The sequence below is a fragment of the Anguilla rostrata genome, chromosome 2, assembly GCF_018555375.3.
Source record: "Anguilla rostrata isolate EN2019 chromosome 2, ASM1855537v3, whole genome shotgun sequence".
Lineage (NCBI taxonomy): Eukaryota > Metazoa > Chordata > Actinopteri > Anguilliformes > Anguillidae > Anguilla > Anguilla rostrata.
This window is the reverse complement of record NC_057934.1, coordinates 11,875,371-11,898,267: the sequence shown is the minus strand read 5'-3', so window position 1 is coordinate 11,898,267 and position 22,897 is coordinate 11,875,371. Positions and strand designations below refer to the sequence as shown.

The 22,897-nt window shown below is 48.7% G+C and overlaps 1 protein-coding gene across 1 annotated transcript in view; it reads right to left on the bottom strand.

Moving 5' to 3' along the window:
• Positions 1-22,897, bottom strand: part of LOC135246642 (protein bicaudal C homolog 1-like) — a 70,231-nt gene that overhangs the window by 6,474 nt on the left and 40,860 nt on the right. The window contains exons 4-17 of the mRNA XM_064320000.1: positions 17,870-17,949; positions 16,703-16,861; positions 13,921-13,974; positions 10,008-10,196; positions 7,957-8,208; positions 6,791-6,922; positions 5,158-5,335; positions 4,471-4,671; positions 3,626-3,804; positions 2,736-2,877; positions 2,258-2,414; positions 1,188-1,344; positions 802-841; positions 110-264 (exon numbers count right to left, since the gene is read on the bottom strand). Coding sequence (XP_064176070.1) covers positions 110-264; positions 802-841; positions 1,188-1,344; positions 2,258-2,414; positions 2,736-2,877; positions 3,626-3,804; positions 4,471-4,671; positions 5,158-5,335; positions 6,791-6,922; positions 7,957-8,208; positions 10,008-10,196; positions 13,921-13,974; positions 16,703-16,861; positions 17,870-17,949 — 2,075 coding nt within the window. The remainder of the gene's footprint in view (positions 1-109; positions 265-801; positions 842-1,187; positions 1,345-2,257; positions 2,415-2,735; positions 2,878-3,625; positions 3,805-4,470; positions 4,672-5,157; positions 5,336-6,790; positions 6,923-7,956; positions 8,209-10,007; positions 10,197-13,920; positions 13,975-16,702; positions 16,862-17,869; positions 17,950-22,897) is intronic.

Genomic DNA, 22,897 nt, shown 5'->3' with positions numbered 1-22,897 from the left:
GTGGTTAAGCGCTTAGCCGGAATGAGTCTCTGCCAGCTCTCCTGGCTCGGACGGAGCTGGCTATCGCCCAAGCCATTAACAGTGCTGAACGGTAGGTCTTCCTGTTTACCTCGTAAGTGGTGGACATGGTCGGCTTGTAGGGCACGTGGTTGGCCCGGCGAAGCTCCTTGATGGTCTCGGCGGGCATGGACTTGGAGAAGCCCAGGCCGCTCCACGTGTTGGTGGGCGTCCTCACCTCCGTCACCACCGGTTTCTTCAACATGGCTTCAACATCACCGCCGCGGCAGAACAAATTAAACCACAGATTGGAGAGGGCACAGAAAGCAATAAAGAAATTCAGGAAAAATAGTAGACTCAGGCCTGGGAATTGTTTTTTTTTTTTAAAAGCAGGGAAACTGCAACTGTGATCCTGGCAGAATAATAACAGGTCTTGATCAGCAAGATTGTTGGCTACTGTCAGGCTGTGAGAATTTGCAGCCCACAACAAGAGAGTAGTTTGGACTGATTTTATTACAGGGTTTAATGTTTACTGTAAATCAGAAATAGAGAGATAATGACACAGCGAGAGAAACCAGACGGCATTTTCTCTCATTTTTATGGAGACACAGTTGCATTGCTCCATTCTTTGCTGACAACGTAGGATAAACATATCATGTACTGTAATCTGGTAATGACCGAGCTTCTCATGGTCATATTAAAAAGGATAATTCGCAGATTTATTTTCTAACATTCACATCTTTATTAAAAATGCAGTGTGCAACACTTTCAATTTAGATGCAGTGTAGGGAAATGGTCGCTTACCTTTGGTTGCCAGCAGCTTTTTCTGTTCATAGTCAAATGCCTGCAAGGACACCAAAGGCCAGAGTTGTTTATACTGTGGAGGACAAGGCTTAAGAATGCTTTCCCAGAATTCCCCTCCCAGCATGGAGCGGGACACAGTGCAGAGACGAGCTGAACATCCGCTCACTACAAAGTGAAAACTGAACGCATTCTCTGTACTGAACGTCCCTCGGCAACATTGAGAACGTTACATCAAACAGCTCGCGTTTCTCACAAACGTGGGAGTGAAGTCTTAAGGAAAAGGGGCAAAGCACGCGATCGCCAGGAGGGGTCGGGACGAGAGGGCAGGACGTCCGACCCCGAATGACCCGCCCCGACGGGCCGCGGAGGGGCCGCGAACGGCGCACCTGCATGCTGGCGAAGGACGACTGCGGGGCCAGGCGGATCCTCTCCGAATTCTGCTGGGCCGCCCTCTCCGCCGCCCGCTCGCTGCCCGGGGCCCTCTTGTCCGCCACGGGGCTCTCTGAGGCGCTCGAATCGGAGTCGGACAGCAGGCATTCGGAACTGCAGGAGGGGAGGGGGGGGGTGAGAGGGGACAGGACGGGGGGAGAGCTCTTTCAACAACACAGGCAGTGTCCAGCTGTAGCCACAAACAACACAGGATGTGGCTATGCTGCCCAAAAATCTGCGCCCTTACTGAGCTCCAGATGAGCCCCGACAGTGATCGACGGGGGGTCAGGGTGCTACGCTCACCCTCCAGGCATCATAGCCGCCAAGTCGCCTTCATTTAGATTTCAATAATGAGGACAGGAAACGTTCTGAACTTTCAGTCGTCCTTTCAAGGTACGTTCACATATTTCTTTCGCCAGAATCTAGCCGTGCTCCGCGTTAACGAACGCCGCGGGCGGCCCGGGGGTTCCTTTCACGCCAAAACAAAAGGCGAAACTCAGCCGCCAGGGCACTTTATACCTCCACACCGGGAGCCGTTTGGTAACAAGCAATTATTCTTCACAAGCTGACCTTTACAGCTGTCACTGAAGACAATTAAAGAAGGGGGAAAAGGCTCTTGCCCTGGGGGCCAGAGCTCCGGACTGACCGGGAGGTGCCATGCTGTTTGACAGCCCCACGCCCACCGCCTTGTCCTGTTCCCGGCCCGAATTTTACTGTCCGGCTCACAATGAAAGGGATTTTCTGGACAGGTTACCCGAGGACTGGGGAAACGGTTGACAAGGCTCTCGGTACGCCGGAGTGTCCAAGAATCGCATCGAAATGCCGACATTCCGCAAATGTCCTTTTCTTGGAACAACGCGGGCAGTTAACTGCAGGTTTTCCATATATCTCACTGTTTTTACACCCAATTAGTTTACACGGTGGATTTTATTTGGAAAAATGGTCCAACCGAAATGAAAGGACAGAGAAAGATCGAGACTCTCATCTCTTTTTGGGGAGGGCGAGGGCGGACCCCTGGGGTACGTACTGGAGGTGCGAGTTCTTGGTGCCCTGCAGCAGCTCCACGGCCTGCCGTTTCCCCGCCGACGTCTTGCACGAGGCCAGCATCTGCTTCAGCTCGTTGCTGTTCGCCGAGTGAGAGGGGCTTCTTGGCATGCCCACCTCCACAAACGCGTCATTGGACCCTGAAAACACATGTGCGGACCTGTTTTCTTTTTCCGGAGAAATAATAAACCCAGGCCCGGGCTTCGCTCTGTTCAAACCTCGCTCAGCGTCGAGGAATTTGATGTCAGCCGCCTTAATTACCATAGCCGCACTCTGGAAATAGCACAATTAATTAGCACCACCGTTCCGAACCCGCTGCATTAATTCAAGAATAGCCTGCTAACGGTGGTGAGGCAGGAAATTACTTTGATGAGCTTGGAGTATGACAGACCGTATGTACAGTCATGTTCCCTAGCACCTGTTGCTAGGCAGCCGATGTTTTCCCCGATTCTTGCCCGTACCTTCGTCGGGGTTGGACTTGCTGGACAGGGGCTCAGAGGGGCAGCGTCCGCTGGCCTCCTGCACGGGGTCGCCGTGGCCGGGGTTCAGGACGTTGTCGGCCAGCGACGCGGCGGACATCCTGCCGTAAACCGAGCCGGGATGCTGCAAACACGCAAGCGGCGGTTTAGAAGCCGGCTGAACCTTGCCGTTTCGAGTTGCCACAGTCCAGGTGCGCCCCGTTCCGCTAGATTTGCATAATTACCGCCTCCACAAAAACAAACTAGATTACTGTAAACAAAAACAGAAAACTGCTGAACTGCAGTTAATCAAAGGCTGACACAATTACACACACACACACTTGCACACCGTACATGGCTTAAGGGATATGTATGCTTTCATCATAAATATATTTTTTGGGCAATACACTGAAGGTTATTTTTGGAGTTTTTTTGAAGTGGAATATTTTTAAGCAAATTACTTCGCTGTCCAGATGACCAATGACTGTTTGCAGTGAAATAAAAGCTTCACTTAAAGCAGTGCATTGTTCAATTAGTTACCGCACCATTATCATACACAGATTTTTCAAGACTTGACACTATGTGACATCAAGCTGGTGAGTTATCAGTTCAAGCATCATGGGATCTTCCAGCACTTTCTAGGACTTTTCCAAGACTATCCAGGATGGAAATATTTTTAAGAATCAACAGAAGCCTCCTCATTACACACTGGATCTAATAAAGATTTTGATGTCGCCCCCTGGAGGGCGATGACAGGTCCCTGGTGGTGGATAGAGGGTGCTCCGTACCACAGGTGAAATAGCTTGTACTGAAAACCATTTTCTCGTGAGGGTTAAAGATTTGATCCTCATTTGATCCTAGCTGCTTGACTAAAGATGCACTGAAACGTGTACCTTGACATGGCCGTTGAGAGGCGAGGAAGTTTTGCCACAGTCGGGGACCCCATTGACATGGGTATCTATGGGGGCCAGTCCTGGGGGAGGGGAAGGGGTGAACCCCTGAACTCCTGACAGCAGGATGCTGGTCAGGGTAGCCTGAGTGGCAGGATGTATCATCAGGGGTGAGGAGAATCCTGAGAAGAGAGACATCACCACAGTTACCAGCAGCGCTTTGAAGCTATTAATATCGGCAGATGTGTTAGAGCCTCGGGATTCTGTGTTTTCTCTGCAGTTATATTTGTACACTGCGATAATTTAGCTTCGCGCTTTCATCCAGAGCAGCTTGAAGCACATTAAGTGTTTTTATGTTTGTGTATCTGGGTCTTTCCGAATAAAATGTGTCTGCTTTTGTACAGTTTGCGAGTATCTGGGCTGCGTGACAGCGTGTGTGTGGCTGCACGTGGAGTGTGACGTTCGTGGCTGAGCGTGCTGCTTTGTGTACCCTGTGTGTGTTGATGCTGCGTGTGTGCGTGCGTGGGTGTGTGCATGTTCTGTGACTGTGCGTGCATGTGCTTTTCTCTTGTTGTGTGTGTGCGCATGGGTTGTGCTGTCTGCTGGATGGAGTGGCGTGGGCTCGTCGCAGACTGAGCAGCGCATGGTGTATTCTCGGTCGGTTGTGTGTGTGTTTCTGTCTGTGTGTGCGTGCATGTGAGTATGTGTCTTTTTGTCTGGACACTGCGTGTCCATGGCGCATGTGCGTGTACACGTGCCCGCGCGTGCGCATGTACACGTGTGTGTGCATGTGCGTGTGGCTCTCAACCTCGGTCGGGCGCGTGCCCGTCCTGCTGCGGCGCTCTCACCCGGGGAGCCGGTGGGGCTGGCCAGCGAGCTGGACCACAGCGTGGGGCTGGGGGCGCTGGAGCCGGGGCCCTGCAGGGGGCTGATGGAGCTGTTGAGGGCGTTGAGGAGCGAGTTGGGGGCGGAGGCGCTGTTCAGCGCGTTGAGCAGGGAGCTGGAGACCGACGAGCCGCTCATGGAGGCGGCCGAGGGGGGCAGGAGGCCTGACGGAAACACAAACCAGGCGCAAAAAGCGGAAAAAGGTCATTTTAACTCCACAAAACAACAGCAAATCCGTCCAGAAGCAAATTTACAGCCATGTATATTTGTCCAGGCATAATAAAAATAGTTCCATTCTCAATTACGGGCAGAGAATGCTCATTTAATTCTAAAAATACATGCGGCTTTGGCACGGTAAGCAGTAATCTGGAAGAGTCTACAGCATTTAGCAGGAGAGAGTGCAGAGGCAGCCTATGCCTGCCCCAGAGGGAGGTTGGTTTCCAAGGTCAGACAGGACACCGCTGCTATGTGTTTAAAGAGGGCATTGCTAGCCCCAGGGTAATACACTAATACGGTCAGAAACCAAGTAGGTGGTTGGTTGGTTGGTTGAGAGGTGAACGGTTCTGTTAGATTAGTCAAGTTGAAGTCATAGAAACCTGCTGCTTTCAGTACCTAAGCTGTGTGTATGGAGAGAGAGCAGCGTTCCTTACCCAGGCTGGTGAGGCCCAGCCCGGCGGAGGCCAGGATGTCCAGCCCCACGGGGCAGATGACCGCGGGGGGGCTGCTGCAGGGGGGGGCCGACACCCCGCTGCTCTCCAGGCCCAGGAGAAACCTCCGGGCCTCGTACATGTTCAGGGCGTTCCGCTCCACGCTCTTCACGATCACGGACTGGGGGATCATGGGAGAGCGACACAAGCAAGCGTCAGGCGTCAGTGTAGTATTATGAGTAAGGAGCTGGTCTAGAGGTTCGATTCCCAGGTAGAACACTGCTGTTGTACCATTAAGCAAGGTACTTAACCTGCATTGCTTCAGTATATATCCAGCTGTATAAATGGATGCTACGTAAATGCAAAAAAAAAAAGTGTAAGTCGCTCTGGATAAGAGCGTCTGCTAATGCCTGTAATGTAACAAGTGTGTTAGGGCCCCACTGTTAAGGGTGGAGACTCTGCAATGAAGCAACGTAGAAACTCAAACTGCTGCACCGGTTCCTACTTAAGCCGCACATCACAACTGATTACAGTCGAGCACTGAGTCTTGCTGAGAAAGAAAAAACAATTTTGGGAAAACAGTGCGGGCGGTGGGGGCATCACCCATCCGTGGATTACAAGGCTGATAATGGGCGAATATTGATTTTGTGGGGGACGATTATGGAAAAGCAAAGTAGCACGAAAAAAAACCACAGCGATTCCACCGCGCCCACGATCCGAGACTGCGCGCCCGCCGTCGACAAACCCGCCAACTGTTTTCATGGCGGAGCGAGGAAACAGCAGGCGACTGGCCATCTCCAGAGGCAGGTCGAGAACCGGCTGCTGTCTCGCTGCAGTCGGGCAGTTCGTGGGCAGGGAGAGAAGGAGAGGGGGGGTACGGCGCGCCAGGGGCTCCAGCGGTTCACCCGCGGCCCCGCCCGGCCAGGGGAGCTGCGCACCGGACATTACGCAACAGCTGGGAGAGAGCGAACGGCGAAGACAAAACCCGTCTTCCTCTGGCTAAATTTGGAAAGTCGTGAGGGCCGAGGCTGACGGCGCGTAAAGAGAAGGCTCTTCCGCTCGCGTCCGCCGGCCGCCGGGCGGACATGACCGAACCCCCCCCCCCCCCTCCTCCCCCCGGGCGCATGGTGAGAAAACAAGCAGGTTGCCGCAGCAACCGGTAAGCTGAGTGGTTCACGAGCCTGCCACAATTACCTGCTATAAATGTCAGATCTGCAGGGATGTGAGGAAAAATGAAAATATACAGAAAAAATGAAAATATACAGGTTTCAATACCAAAAAAAAAACAAGAATAACTGACAACTGAGAGCGGAACATAATAAATGTGAAAATAAAATGTATCTATAAACAAAATGAGTAAGATTACAACGGTTAACTGAAGTATAATTGGCACACAGTGAAAATTTTTTTCACAGTTTTTAATATTCGTGAAATCAAGTGTGCGCAGCCATTTTAGTGCTCCCCTTGGCTGAAGCCCCTACAGTTCATTGCAAATCCAATGCGTACAATAGGATGTTGGATGGAGGAGAAGGGGGAGGAGCCACTGTATAAAAGGGGAGGGCACAGGAGGAGGGGAGGGGACAGGCACAGGGTGGGCGTGGTCAGGAACAGGGCGGGGTCAGCCTGCTGTAAGCACCTTGCTGGGTTGCCTAGGCTTTGGCTTGATGCTGATGAACACGTCCAGCTGCTCCATCAGAGACGTGACACACTGTGGTTCCACCTCCACGTCCTCCTTTATGTCAAACATCAGCACCAGGGGAAGACAGCCCTGAGAGAGAGAGAGAGAGTGAAAGAGAGAGAAAGAGGGAGAGACAGAAGGAGGGAGAGAGAGAGGGAGGGAGGGCAATACAGAAACAGAGAGGGGGGAGAGGGAGGGAAAGAGAGACAGTGAGAGGGAGAGTGAGAAAGGGAGGAAGATAGAGTGAGAAAGAGAGGGAGGGAGAGAGAGAGAAAGGGAGAGAGAGATTCATCTCACCCCACCAATCTCATCCACATTTATCCCCACAAATTTTCAAAGCAGCCAATTATTCCCGATGACCAGTGTCATCAGCCAGTGACCGGTCTGACCGCGGTCCTGATGCCTCAAAACCCCTAGGGGCGGCTCCACAAACCGATCCACCACTACGGTGTGAAAAATACAGCAGGTGAGGAAACTAGAAAGGAAATTGTGTTCACTGGCCGTGACCCTTATTTTCCCCCGAGAGCCGCAGAAACAGTGCGGACGCTTTCTCATCTTCCTAATGGGCCTAAATACGTGTGATTACAACCTTGTTTGAGAAAGCCGCCGCAAAAAAGACGCGGCCATCAAACACCATTATTCGACAGAGGAGCAATCATATCTAATCACCCTCCCAGCTCCCGGCTGCCCGTCATTTCCCAATCACGGCCGTACCGTAAGGAGCGGCGCCAAAAATGGTTCTGATTACTCTTGAATGTACGCTCGCGGCAGGACGGCGAGCTCGTAGCCGCCGGACCGCGGCTCTCAGTGTTGCCCCTGGGGAGGCAGCGGCGATGGCCCTCGGGGAGCCGGGCTAAATAACCGCGGAGAGGAGAGCAACCTCCACACGGCAATTACTGTGTTTTCATACGGCACCCAGAACGCCTGCGACTTGTGTGTTCCAGACTGGAATCCTGTGTTTACACAGAGTTTCCTTTTCCACTTTTCAACCGCTTTCCAGCGACTCTGGCCCGAGAAACCGTCGGTTTTCGAAGAACGCCAGGCTCCGCCCCACCAGCCTGTGTCATGGATCCAGGGGGGTGTGGGGGGGGGGGGTGTGTGGGGGGAGGAGAGCCGGGTTTTACCATGAGGTACTGCCGCGCCAAGCAGACGGAGTCGATGGTGCCCTGGAGGTAGACGGTGGACTTCTTCTGGGGGTTGTTGGGGTCGGGGAAGTGGATCTGGGCCCCGGTCCGCTGCATGATGTGCTTGATGTTGCTGCCGTTGCGGCCCATCATGAAGAGGTGGTGCTGGGGCGCGATGTCCAGCTGGGTGCTCACCGAGATGGCGCTGGACAGGCTGCCGGCCAGGTGCTCCAACAGAACGGCAGTACCCCTCTGCGAAACACACAGGAGCAGAGTCACACAAAAACAAGTCATTCAGGCAAAAACAGACAATATAAACACACAAACAAGCCGTACAGGCAAACACAGACAATATAAACACACAAACAAGCTGTACAGGCAAACACAGACAAGGCAAACAAACCATACAGGCAAACACAGACAATATAAACACACAAACAAGCAGTACAGGTAAACACTGACAATGCAAACAAACAAAGAAGCCATACAGGCGACACACAGACAATATGAACACACAAACAAGCTGTACAGGCAAACACAGACAATATAAACACACAGGCACACTCACGCACAACACACACACACACAAATAGGCACGGTACACACAAACACGCAGGTATGTCAGATATGCACATGAACACATCACACAAACTCTTCACACAAAAACATGTGTGCATTGCCCCACTAACACACACTCACATGTGCGTCAGAGTGTACGATCCTCCAACGGCTGGGGAGAATGAGGCCCCTGGCCGATCCCTGTGTGTTTTCCTTTGAATATGTACGAACATGAAAACCGTGGAGACTTAAACCACTTTCTGACAGACACAGCTCTTTTAGATGGACAGGGTTGATAAACTCAAAGTCTCCAAGTCACAGAGAACCACAGGGCCTGCGGATTGACCTAGTTCACTGCTGTTTTTCTCTCCTCTCTCTCTCTCTCTCTCTCTGTCGCTCACTCACTCGCGTCTGCTCTCGCTCCAGCCTCAGAAACCAGGGTTCCAAGCGGGGGCCTCCGGGCTCTGGCCGTCCGGGGCAGTGTTTGGCAGTTCCTCCTCGGCTCTCGCTGCATACCGCACATGCTCCAGAAACCGCGGCCGGTTGGGCCCCCTCCGCCGCTGTCGGAGGCAGACGGGCCAAGGCCAGAGGAAGCGGAGGGAGGCTCCAGGTCGGCTCGTTTACAGAAATGGGAGCGGGCGCCGGGCCCAAAACTCGGCCTCAAACGCAAACCCTCTGGATGCCAGCACGTTCCGCAGAGGACGTGGGGTTTACTGGAGGGACCGAATTAGCTGCGCCGACAGCGTTTTCCTTTTCCCCCGGTCATCAGGTCGATGTCTTACATGTGGCAGCGTAGCATCATGGGTAAGGAACTGGGTATGTTACCTAAAGGTTGCAGGTTAGAGTCTCAGGTAGGATATCCTGAAGCAAGATACCCAACCTTGGTTCGTACTGTACGGTGGAAGCCATCACATTCTCTCTCTAAGATTCACTGGATTTGCACGTTTCTTGACATTAGTAATATGGAGCAGTCCACAGCTCGGATCCACGGCACCCAATAAATATATTAATTTATATAAGTTTGTAAATTTACATTTGTAATTCCTCTGTGGTGAGGGACAGGAGGGAAGTATTGCCACGTATGGGTACTTACTAGGGATACTTTTTAATCAATTATTTTTTATTAGTTTTATTGATATCTTATGTTCTTCTCTTGTACCTCTGTGTTCCTGTACCCCTGTCTCATCATTAATTAATACAAATAATTAATCACAAAAAAAGATGAATTTGAACCTGAATTTGCTTCAGTTATATCCAGTTACCACGGAAAGATGCAACAGGCGTGTCAGTCGCTTGGGGAAGAGCGTCTGTTGAATGGCAGCAACGTGATGTTTTCACCAATGTGGCACTTGAAAGTATTATTTTTATTTATTCATTTTGACAGCGGACTGTGGTTATAACCACCGGTTTTTCAAAGTGACAGGATGTTCATACAGCCCTACAGGATCTTGAATGACCACGAGCCGGGCTCTCGGTTTAAGGCGACCCGCTACCTTGACGGCGGCGGCGTTGTTCTGCGATCCCCTGACCACGCCCGTGGCCCCGTAGAGCCTGGTGCGCTGCTTGAAGGACACGGAGATGTTGTAGGTCTGGGAGATGTGCTGGATGGCGGGGGAGCTGGGGTCAGGGTTCATCTGAACCATCACGGGCAGCTCAAACATCAGGACCAGGGGGAGCAGCTCCTGGGGGTGGGGGGGGTAGCACTGACCTTTAAAATTCATTTCAATCACAACAGGCCTCATGAATGACATTACAATCAAGAAAACAGGCAATTCCAAAGCAAGATAATACACTTCAATTAACTGCTCAGCAGGTCGTGCAGCAACATAATGCCCCCAAGCTATATGTGTGTATATTATCTGATTATTCTTCAAATAATTATGTTTAATCTTTTTTGGTTTGGAAATATTTCCCATGGTTCCTGAAAAAGATATAAAAACATATTTTTATGTTTATAGGTGAATAAATGCTTTAAAAATGCTCAGACTCCGGAAATGCAGCATTCCAGTACAAGCTTTTTTGGACTTAATTTAAGTGCACTTTTTTTGCTTTTGACCACAAGCTTCCAAAAACCCCTACACCGCAGGTCATCAGAAACGTCTAAATACGCAAAATATCCTTCATCACACACTGTCTGGGCCACTAAAAAACAGAAATCATATAAAAAGAAACCCATTACATACAAGACTTGTAATATTTTAAAAGTCCAGCAGATGCCTGAGAAGAGGCAATTTACCCAAATTAAAAATAATCTGAACAAAGAATTTTCGAATCTGCAGTAGTTGTAGGGTATATAAAGGGTTCAAGCATTTCGAATGCATATTTGATCCATATGTGATACCGTGTCACCATCTCCTTCGTCGCAAAATATCATATCGCAGTATTGCAGGGATATCGATGACAATCAAAGACCTCACAAGTCTGTTACTGAAAACACAGCGGTCACTGACATGATAAAAGAAGCTGAGAACATTGTCTCAAAAACACACTGCCGAGACAAACAGTGGGCGGGTTGCCATTATTCCACCCAGTTAGTTTCCAAAATGTCACTGCCAAAAAATAAAATAAAATTGGTAAACAGCACAAATGCGTGTAACCAAAAACTGCAACCATGATCACTTCCATATGCTCTTGAGCCTGCATTCGTGTTTATATTGTGACAGTGGAAAAAATGAAAGACATTTAAAGTCGACTTAGAAGTGGCGAACACCAGCATTGTTCTTCGAAAATGAATAGAAGTGCTGGCAGCCATTTAAGGAATCACATAGAACCTCATCTCAGTGTATAAAAGTCAGGATATATTCCTGAGCAAAGCTGCTGAATGTTAGGACTCTTCAGCTTGTGCACCGTGACAATTTTATTCATGAAGCTCTGAGCAAGCCAAATGGGATAGGTTTTTAATGAAATCAAGTTGTTTTGAAATAGTCGCACTAAGACTGGCAGGGCCTGATTTTTCCAGCAATTTCCAGGATTTACTTTTGTTTTGTCAAAATATGACAGAGACTCAGATCTCCATCATTATACAAGTGTTGAGACTAGATGCCAGATCTTTGAAGATTTTAAAGCTAAAAAAGCTGTATTATTCTTTTCTTCTTCTTTTCTCAACATACTTAGTAAAATTTATTTTACAAAAAACATTGACTTAGACAACACATTAACAGGGCTTGCATGGTACTCCTGACTCATGCCACAAGAATGAACTGTTCTGTGAAAAGAATGTGTAGCTAATTTTTAAACCCATAATCTGACAAAGAATCAAGTGTGAGATGCAGTGTCAATATACATTACTTCCTGCACACGCGCGCGCACACACACACACACACATACAAACACAACAGATACAAAAAAGCTTTTTTCTTGAGTTGGACAGGAGAAATAATTGCAATCATACATACTTTTCTGTGGGAGCGAATCATCAGTGGTTCACTTTGCAGATGCAAATGACTCAGTGGGAATTACTTTTTAGATTTAGGCACGCCACGATTAGCACACAGCAACTAGACTGTTTCAGAGTTATTTGACTAGGCAATGATTTACATAACCAATTATTCAATGTTCTTCCTGCTTTATCTACTGAACTATAAGGTTCTACCCAAAGCTTCCCAAACCAGCATTTTATTACTGATAAATCTAACAAACACATTCCCCGACCCAGTCCAGTAACCAGTATGGTGCACAAAAACAAATGCCTAGTCATATCATGGATATATACCTATGGTATGCTAACACAGACAAAAAACATGTTCTACTAAACGTTGGCACTATAGTTGATACTGCATGCAGTTGAAAAAATCAGTTAATGTGTTAGGGTCTACTTACACATCCCAATGTAAATCTGCCTGCAGTGCGTAAAATTTGGCAAGCTCTTTAAACTGTACAATTTAACAAAGATTTGAGGGAGCACTTTCTTCCCTTGGGCAACCTGTGTCATGAACATCCAAATTTGGCATCAGTCTCTGCCCAGACCTTCCCCCCTCCTGCCACTAGGTGTCAGCGTTAAAAATACAAAAATAAAGAAGACCAAGCGTTCAGGGTTGGAAACCGCAGCGGGGACCTCTGAAGTGGTCTCGGGCGGGGAAGAACATCACGTTCGTTGCCTCAAGGTGTTTGGTGCCTCTGGGTTAAGATGGAGGGCAAGGGCGGGCGTGGAGTCGGAAAGGAAGGGCGCTTTGATCCGCACCACTCAATTACGGTTTTATATACTTTGGAGTGAAAAAAACCAAATTGCCCGGTTTATATGGGAGCCCATTGTACAAATCGCTCCGAAAACAATACCGCGGCCTTGAGGCTTTTCCGCCGTTCCTGTTCGGCTAAAAAAAAAAAAGGGCGAGGGTTTTAATTGGCGTCTGCTGCCCGCGCGAAATGGCGAAACGACGCGGCGCGCTCCGGCTTGTTTTCCTTGGTTCCCTTGCGGAGGAGGAAGCGCGCGTCGGGACTCCTGGTGCCGAGGAAACGCGAGGAGAGTCTGGACGGGACCCGGGTTGCGCGAGCGGAACAGCGACGCCCGTCCAAGGCCCGGACGCCGCCGCAGGCCTCCGGCGTACGTCGTTCGAAACGGCTCCCTCCGATCGCCGCCATGTGTTCTGCATCAAGCCGCTGGCCTCGGATTCCCGGGCCCCGGTTTCCACCGGTGGCGTTCACAGTGCCAGACTGGCTCGCGATTCAGGCGGCCGCTTCCACAAAATGGAAAACTTTTAAATCTGAAAACTGTGTTATCTTTGGGCGATCACATTCAAAGGAGAGACCGTATAAACAAGCAGACATTACCACTGACATACATACTTGGACGGGGAAAAACCCTTTTGGTTCCATTAAAACGTTTTTTAAAATAAAATAACAAATCTACTTTCTATTGCGGTCCCCGGTCTAAAGAATCCATTGGGCATGGTGACAGCAGGTGGCGATGTTTTTGGGATCCACGGCACTCGAGCAGCACAGCGCTACACAGCGCTACACAGCTCTAGACAGCTCTACACAGTGCTACACAGCGCTACACAGCGATACACAGCGCTACACAGTGCTACACAGCCCCACACATCGCTACACAGCCCCACACATCGCTACACAGCGCTACACAGTGCTACACAGCGCTAAAGGGCTGACATGGCACTTGCACTGCCGCGGACTGCGGAAACTCAGCGCCAGCGAGCAGGCCCGGCTGCAGCCCGCGTTGCCGTGGCGACAGAGACGCGGGAGGCCAGACCGTGGCGTCTCGGGAGCGCCGCAGGGGGAGCGCTGGTATAAAAGGAAAAGCGCGCTGCCCACCTCTGAGTCACAGAACCGCTCTGTTCCCATGCTGGCCCCTGGGCCGTCTGAGAAGGCTGAGGTGGGACCCTGACTGCGGGGCGGGGTAGGGCTCCACACCAGAGGACTTAAGGGCGTGTGTTTTTACTGTTACTTAATTACCCGGATTCTGGCTCTGGCTGCTTCCACTCCTGCTGGCTGGCCTGCAATGGACACCTGGGAGAGGGAGAGGTGGAGGGAGGGAGACAGGGAGACAGAGAGACAAAGAGACACGGTGGTCAATGTTTTTCAACACCCACTCCACTGCTTTGACCGCAGTGCTCCCAGCTGTGTGATGCTTACCTTGACCTCACACGGTCGCTCGCTTTTTAATGTTCATTTGTCTGGTTTTTCGACCTCCTTTCTTTCCCACGTCTTACAGCTTGAATAAATCACTGATTAACCCAGAGGGCCTATTATTCTCCCGCACACACTGTAATGCCTTTGATTGCAGGTTGGCTGGGACCACATCAGAAAAACTGTGGCTTCTGCACTTTTTCACAAAAAGCCCATTCCCCAGCTTGTAGTATTGATTGTGAAGCTACAGTGGCCTTGCAGTTGGTGTGTGCAGCAGGGGTTCAAATCCCATGTGGTCACACCAAAGGCTTAGCCAGGGCTTCGCTGCTTGGTATAGCACAAAATGCAGTGGATTGTGGGTAATAGCCCCGTGACAGAAGGCCGTCCTGTCCAGGGGGGTGTACTCATACCGCAGAAGTCAGGATTAGATCCAAACCAGACACGGCTCCCTGTTATTACTGCCTATAAGCAGGGCCATGCATTTTTGCATTTTTGGCAACCTGGTTTTGAAGCCTATAATTCAGTATAGATGCACAACGTGACTCTTCAGCCACTCTAGTTAGAACACATAACCATAACAAAGCAGTTAGCTCCAATTATGCAGCAATAACATTAGACCAGCCCTAATGAGGCACATTACAGTAAATTCAGACGTTAGCCAAATATCAAACTGCAGTTTTTTTTGACAGTTGAAGAAGCAATGGCATCCATTATAAAATAATTTTCCTTTTATCTAAAAGTTTTTACTTTTACTTGGTTTAAATTTTACTTTTTCCTGGATTGGCCAGTTTTCCTGATACATTCCTGCAATGTTCCAGCCCTTAGTTTGGGAGCACACACAGACAGGAATGCATGAATATGGTAACTAGAGGAACCAAAGGGGGGGGCAGTATATATTTTCAAAAATTGAGTTGCTTCCTTGACAAATTCTGAGGATTGCATTTAAAATAACCATAATAAAGATAAAAGAAAAAATGTATCCAGTAGATTAAAACGCATTCCACATTTTTAACAGAAACAATGGTCATTCTAATACTGTTTTCTTACCAAGCTGGAAATGCAAACTCTGACTCTAGGGTTACAGTTGTTCCACCCCACATCCCCAAAAACAGAACAGCTAAAGAGAGCGAACTCCTTCAGTGTACTTCTCTGTAATCCATGTTACACTCTACAGGCCCTATAGTCTTCTACGAGAGAGCGGTCCTGCTGATAAGAGGTGAGGGATTTTTCTCATTGACGACAACTTCCAGCCTGTTGCATGGTTTGGTTTGATGGACTCAATACGGCAGAATCACGAGGAACGCGGGTGAAACTACACTCCCTACCCAGCTCCCACCACTGTAAACTAGACGCACCAGCCATGGTCACCATCTTATCCAACTGTCACTCATGAGCCTAATATATTAATGTAAAAATGACACATAAGTCAATTCTGCAGAATACAGAGGAAAACACATTTTTCAACAGGCGAGAAAAATTGATTAGCAATAATCAAAAGTTGGTGAAATCATTTATTAAACATCATTAACGAAGGCGCTATGTCTGGGAGCACATTGGATTGTTTTTAATGACTGACGACTACGAATATTTGCGGTTAGATAAGCCATTAAAAGCTGTTACTCAAGGCCTTGGCTGCGAAGGAACAGTTTGTGATACGACGAAAACACCAAAATTCATGGAAAGATCATCTCGATGATATCATGCCCACAGATTCACAGAACTTTATCGAGTCTGTCAGACACTTCCTCTTTTTCAATTTGTTCACTTTTCATCAGCTTCCCATTATCACGAAAACTATACTCTGGCACCGTGAGCGATGATTTGGGCCAAGTTTTATCAAACGCTTTGCACAACTTGCAATAAAAAAAAAAACAAGTTTCGACACAAGTAGTGTCTCGGGGTCTAGCTGGTACCGGGCATTTCTCTATTCCCTCCGGTGCGGGCCAGTTCCCCTGTCAGTCAGTACCAGCGGAACCCTGGACGCGGCATCCGGGGCCGCCGTGGGCTCGGACGGAGCGGAGCTCCTGGCATTCCTCAACGCTAACATTCTCCACTTCATCGAGTGCGGAGACGTATCTCCGATCCAATTACAGCAGCTTCCTTCTGCCCTTTCACAACCCGCACGCACGGATGTTCTCGCTTCCCTCGCCCCGCGATCTCCACAGCGTAGGAGTGCGGACGAACGCGTCAGACCTGCCACGCTCAGACGGGTCGCCATGACACCAAAACCACACTCTCGATGATTAAATATCCCTGCACTTTACTTAACCTTCGGCCTTGTGAAAGTGTGACGGATAGCATGCTATCAGTTTAATTTCCAAATGTCATATTTAAAAAGTCAGGGCTGTACAATGTGGAGCATCACAATCATGCAGACCTGAATGGTGAAATGCAAAGTATCTTGGGCACACATTCGCCTGGACTACTTTAATCCAATATTTGGTCCAATTATGCAATTAAGTATTTGTATGAAGCAAAAAAAAAAAGTGCTCTAACAGTTCATCCCAGCCAAAACCACTTCCACAGTAAGTTGAGTCACAGTATTAAAAAAATATATAAATAAAAAAAACTCATTTTAAAAAAGGAAATGCAATTTTGTGGAACAAACCTGGTTGCTCTTTTCAGCCTGGTTGTTTCGGTTGGAGTCGGGGAAGTGGATGTGACAGCCGGTGTCCTCCATGACCTTCTTGATGTTATTTCCCCCTTTCCCGATGACGTGGGAGTGTTCCGTGTGCGACACGTCCATCTTGAGAGTCACGCGGTTGCTCTGCACGGGAAAGAGAGAGAGAAAGAGATGGAGAAAGGAAGAGATGGAGAGAGGAAGGACGGGGACACCGATGAGACCCCCCCCCAGCACTCGTTCAGTCCACCAGAGTCTCGCTGCAGATCTAAACATCAACGGCCCGTCAAAACCACTCAAACACGGGTAAATGCAGAAAGAATACACAATCCTGGAGGTGTGTTCTAAGTGAGCCGTGAGGTAAATAAACCTGAAGAGACCATATCTCTTCCACTCCAGTAAACGAACAGCCCTTATGGAAGCCTGTGCATAAATAATACTACACAGCTCCACCTCAGAACACAATGCATGCAGTGTCTGTGCATGGGAAGAAAAGGAAGTTTTAAAATATATATAAATAAATAAAAATGAGACTTACAAGATAACTATAAATATATCTTAGATATTCTTTCTCAGTAGTTGAGGGTTTTACAGGAGTACCGGTAAATCATCCTCAGCTGTGTTATTGCGCAATGGTTATGAACGGGTGGACACAAGTCTGTCAGGAGGTGTGTGGGGGCGCAAACACACACAGACGCGCACACACGCACACACACACACACACACACACACACAGCGCTGCAACATGTCCAGCAGGGAAAGAGAGGACACAGATGGGAGCCAGGTTGTGGCCCTTCCCACCCCGCCTCCAGAGGGAATTATGTAACCGGGACGAGAACATCGAAGCTCGCCATTCACCAAGTCGTTCGTTTTACACACCTGGCTCTGCGGGACAGCAATCTGACGGGTCAGCGAGCGAGAGACCCCGCCATTATTTCAGGACGTCTGCAGAGTAGGAATGTCCTGTCCCCCCAGCCCCCCCCCCCCCACACCCACCCACCCGACCCACACCACAGCGCCATCTTCATTTCACAGGAAGCAAGTAATTTTCAACCCAGTTAGAGCACCTTACGAAAGAGAACTTGCCTTCCCTTCCACAGTATCCTACGATGTGGGGATTTTTGGGTGTGACAACAAATGTGCATTTTCACTCACTTTCGTATCAAGGACGGACATGATTTTCTCCTTCGCCTCCTTGACATTGTCCTTCTTCCCACTCACTTTGATGTGAGGATCTGTAAAGAAAATGGGCAGCAACAATTTAAGACAGACATTTCCCATAATGCACCGCACAAGCTCACCCTCTCCCAATGCTGTATTTCTAAAACATCCAAATATCCAAAGCATCCAAAATATGCAGGAGAAATGGCTTTTACTGCACTATGAACTTGTCTGACACCCCTGAACAAGAACACACATACACTTAAATACAAAAGTTCTTAATGCCAGCGGTATTATAAACACTAAAAAATTGATTTATATCACATGACATTACCATTAAATCTGAATAACAAAAAAATATATATTTTTTAAAATGTCAGTTTGCCATTTAATTTAATTGTGAATGAAACAAACAGGAAAAAAAAAATAATGAAAGTAGCCAAAATCTTTAAGGAATGTTCCAGAAACTGAACAGGCAGATGCAACCCACATACTTCTTGTCATCCCGAACAGCTCATCCTGCCAATCAACTTCAAACTGTAACACGGTCTCTTTGTCCCGCTGAACTCACAAAAAAATCCACCCGTGCAAATCCATTACCCAAGCATTCTCCAACGTGCATGGGGCTTTGTATTCTCAAACCTTGAGCTGCGGGCTCAACTCGATATTGTATAAGACACAGTGTTAAAATGCCAACACCCACTCTGTGATCGCCGATATAAATCTTGGTGTGTTATTCTATAGCACCATCCAAAACCACAGGCAAAGGTGGCACAAAGCCACCAATACTGGAGAATAATGGCGAATTGAGCGATAAAGAGACCAGGACAGGAAGCCCTTGCTAATACACGACTTGGCTGACTCAGCGAAATGGCTACCGTTAGCGTTACAATGGGAGATTGTGATGGACTAGGCAGAACGGCGAGGGACTGAGTGTCTGCCAAACTGCTCGATCACGACGACAGATCTCTGATCCGTTCCAATGAAACGACAGCACCAGGGAGGGATTTCAATGAGGAACTCGCTGACTTACAGACCGTAATGATAACCGCTACAAAAACAACGGCAAGTATTTAATACGGGTGTATCCTGCCCATTCTCTGTGGCTTCTGCGTGGACAGTGTGCTGAAGGTTTCTTGGTTTATTCTGGGGAGCGAAGGATAAACAACTAATGTCACGCAGACTAAGGCTATTAAACCCGGCCCATCCATCACAATGGGCATCTGAAAAACGGACGTCATTGGCTCCGATTTCCCTGCATTTCAGCAAAGCATTCTGGGCAATTCCAGAATATGAGGAACTGAACACTTCTAGATGAAGCACAATTAGCAGCTTCAGATAGCTCCAAATTGTGACGGTTGCACAGATTGTGACAGGGAATAACAAAGCATGGCTCCAGATGTATAAGCAGTCTTGCAGTCTTTAAAAGACTACAAACCCCAAAAACATCCCCCTACGAAACAGCACTGCTGCTTCCTGTAGACAGTGCCTGGGAGAGCAGCAGTGCGCTGACTGTGTTCTGACACAGCTGGACTGCAGGCGCGCAGTAACGTACCACCCAGGGGGCCCCCTCCCGGCCCTCACAAACTTTAATTTACACCAATAAGCCAGGGGGTTTAAAAATAGCCATTCCCCAGGCCTTCTGAAAGTACCTGGTGGAAGTAGCGCTCGCTTACAGCTGTGTTTAAATTTCCAACCGTGATTGTGCGGAAAAAAGAAAACACAAAACAACCGAGAAAAACGTGTCTTCATAAAGCACGCAGACCCTTCACATGCAAACTTCAAATCTATTTACAAGAGGAAACAAAGAAAATTGTTTTAATTACAAATTGAACGTTCAGAAAGAGACACAAATAAATACAAAAACATGTACACAATCAAGCTAATCAAGGTTTAGCCAGTTCCTGAAAGCCTGGACATCTGCTGTTGGATGTGAGGAGAAAGTACATGAAAAGGCCACATCTGACCAAACACGGACCGTGAAGCTGATTTATGCACCCCGTACTCCGAGGGGTTCAGTTAGGTTGAGGAGCGCTAGCCGTCTCTACAGAGGGCTGCTCTGTGTTGAGCGGAATGCGGTCGCCTGGAAGTGTTTTCCAGCTCCACGGCCGCTAATGGCCGTGTGTTTTATGGAGGGGCCCCACTGTGGATTAGGTCATGTGACGCGGGACCAGACCGGCCCGGCCACACCACGGCCCCTCTGTCCCCGAATGTGGAAAACAGCCTCGGGGGGAAGACGTAAACACGCTGAATCCACGCCGAATTGCATCACGGCGCGGCGGGATCCGAGGCTTTTTCTTTTGTTTTTTTCGAGAAAACAAAGAAAACACTGCAGCATCAGGAGACCGTGGCTGCGGAGTTTTGGGAAACTTTCCAAACACAGCTGTCGAGGGGGGCCCGCTCACTTCCTGTGGTGAAGCACTTACCAGTAGAGGGCGCTGCACCTCACTTCTTTTGTTCCAGTATGGCAAAAGTTATCTACCAAAACTTGGTTTCAGAAACTTAACTCCCTTTAAAACTCAACAAAATTACTTTGGAAGTGCCTGGATCCAAAGTGTGATTGCAAAGAATGTTCCCACAAATTTTGATGAGCCTGCACACTTCTGCATATCAGGTTCCACTACACAATCAATAAAGAGTATGGCAAACAAAATTTTACAGCATTTGAAATGGGAAAAAAATGCATTCAATGCACCGTTTGAAACTTGTCTGAAAATTGGCAACCCAAATCTCTGCACAAAATTCCGTGACTTGATTTGACTCATTATTTCAAATGATCAATGTGCCTGGACTGAGAATGCATTAGAGGCCCAAAGACCCACAACACACAGCTTTGGCTTGAACTACTGCTCATAACTCTACAGATGTACAACAGCCTTCAAAAACACTGTGGTGTCACGAACACTGGAAAGCGTTCTCTGCTCACACGGTACAGCACATCTTGAGCAAACACTGGACCTCAGAAAAGCAAAGAAACAGAAAAGAAACGTGGCTATCGGGCGAAACTACGCTTAATTTCACCCTCAATTAATCCCGTTGCTTTGCAACTTCAGGCCACATTCTGGCTGCGTGCTACACAAAGCAGGAAACTAATCTGTTTTCCCACTGCATACTTCAAATCGTTGCACAGTCATGAACAGACATACGATGCTGAAGTTCTTCATAAAGTTTGGGGACAAACACGGGTCTTTGGGGGGTGGTGATGCAGAATCTGCAGGCAGATACCATCTTCTCTCGCTGACGTTAAAGTGAGATTGATTAACACGCGGCATGTATCTTTAAAAGAGAACAGACAGGCTTCCCGTGGCTGTCTATATAAACAGGATTCCTCCAGGGAGCCCCGCAATGTTTATAGCCGTCGCGTTCCCGTAAATGCCACAGCCTGAGCCACACAAATAAAGCTCCGACGCCAGGCTAACTCGCACAAATTAAAACCGTTTTGTTTCACGTTTAAGGAAAAGTGAAACTAAATGATCTCTTTAATTACATGTCATTACATAGAATTCTGCCTTCATTGAGTTGTACGGAACTTTTATATGCGTTGTCTTTCCCAGCACAATAACACAGGTAGCATACAAATTCAAGATTACGGGATGGTCAAAACAAAGGCATCTTCAAGGAATGTTTGGAAGCAGACACGACGGTAATTTTCCTTGGAAAAAAAGAAAGATTTGCCATGTTGTTATTCAAGCACTTCTGGCTAACAGGGTGTATGGATTTATGTGTGGCTAAGGGGGTGTATGGATTTATGTATGGTACTATTCCTCCCTGTGAAGCCAAGAGTAAAACAATGCTCACTCATCCATTAAGCCCACTCAATCACCTTCTCAAGATAGGTGTACTGAACCATTGCCGTCCGTGGCCAGCATCACATGTTGATATTCCAGTACTGGGTCATGGCTATTTCACGTGGCTGAGGGGTCGGGCGTTTCTTAATGGCTCTGTTCAAGAGCAGCCCATCTCATAGTTGACACGGAGTGCCAAGGCAGAACTCCCAATCAGGAGGCTTCAGGAAGTTCTGAATGAGCTGGATTTCCCAAAATGCCCCGCAGGTCCGTCTGTCCGAATGAGCAATCGGATGCATTCATTTAATTTTAATCCTACTAAAGCCCACATTGCATTTGCATAACAAGACTATTGCTATTGCCATTTTGGTCACCACCAGAGACACACTCTGATTGTGCTTCAATGGGAAGAAATGGATGTTAGAGTAAAATATTCAAATGATCATTAGAGGGCTGTTGAATTTCTGGGGGGGGGGAGGTTAATGGGTGCTTGTGCAGGATATTGAGACACTTTCCATCTCTTCATCCTGGGGGTCTCGAGCGGCGCTTGCAGCTGTTGCAGTTTGCACAATCCGAGTAGCAGCACGTCTGTTGCCATGGAGACGGGCTCGTTTTTTTTCCCCGCGACACGGCCAGGAGCCGGCGTTGCGCGCGGCGACGCAGCGCGAAGCAAATTTATGCCCTTGGGAACCGGAGTCCGAGGCCACCGTGCGGGAAAAATAAAATATATATTTGTGCGCTGACAGAACGCAAGAGCTGCAACAAAAGAAAGGGACCTTAAATTCCCCTTCTTGGGGGGTGGGGGGGACGGGTGGGCTCTGACTGGAGCGCATACCGGCCAGCGCGGTACAGCTGCCTAGCAGGTCTCCATGGCGACGCGGGCACACACAGCTGCCGCGTCGGGGAGGGGGCGGGAGACGAGGCCGCCGCCGCGGTGCTGTGCGGCCCGTGTTTCCACAGCTGCCGTCGCCAGCGCTCGCTTCGCCGGGAGCGAAGACACCAGCGAGAGCCTCCGCGCTCGTCTGCCCGTAAATTACGCAGCGGGGGGGCGAGGGGGGAAAGATTTACCGACGGCCCCAAATTGGGCTGGCGAGGAGCGCTGGGGAATTAATGGGGACAAAATGTCAGCCGGTTTATATTGAAAAAGGCCTGTACCGGGGTTAAAAGTCAAATGTACTGCCATTTTAGGGGATGAAGTGGAAACTGCATGCCAGTAAACACAGTACTTCACTGGTGT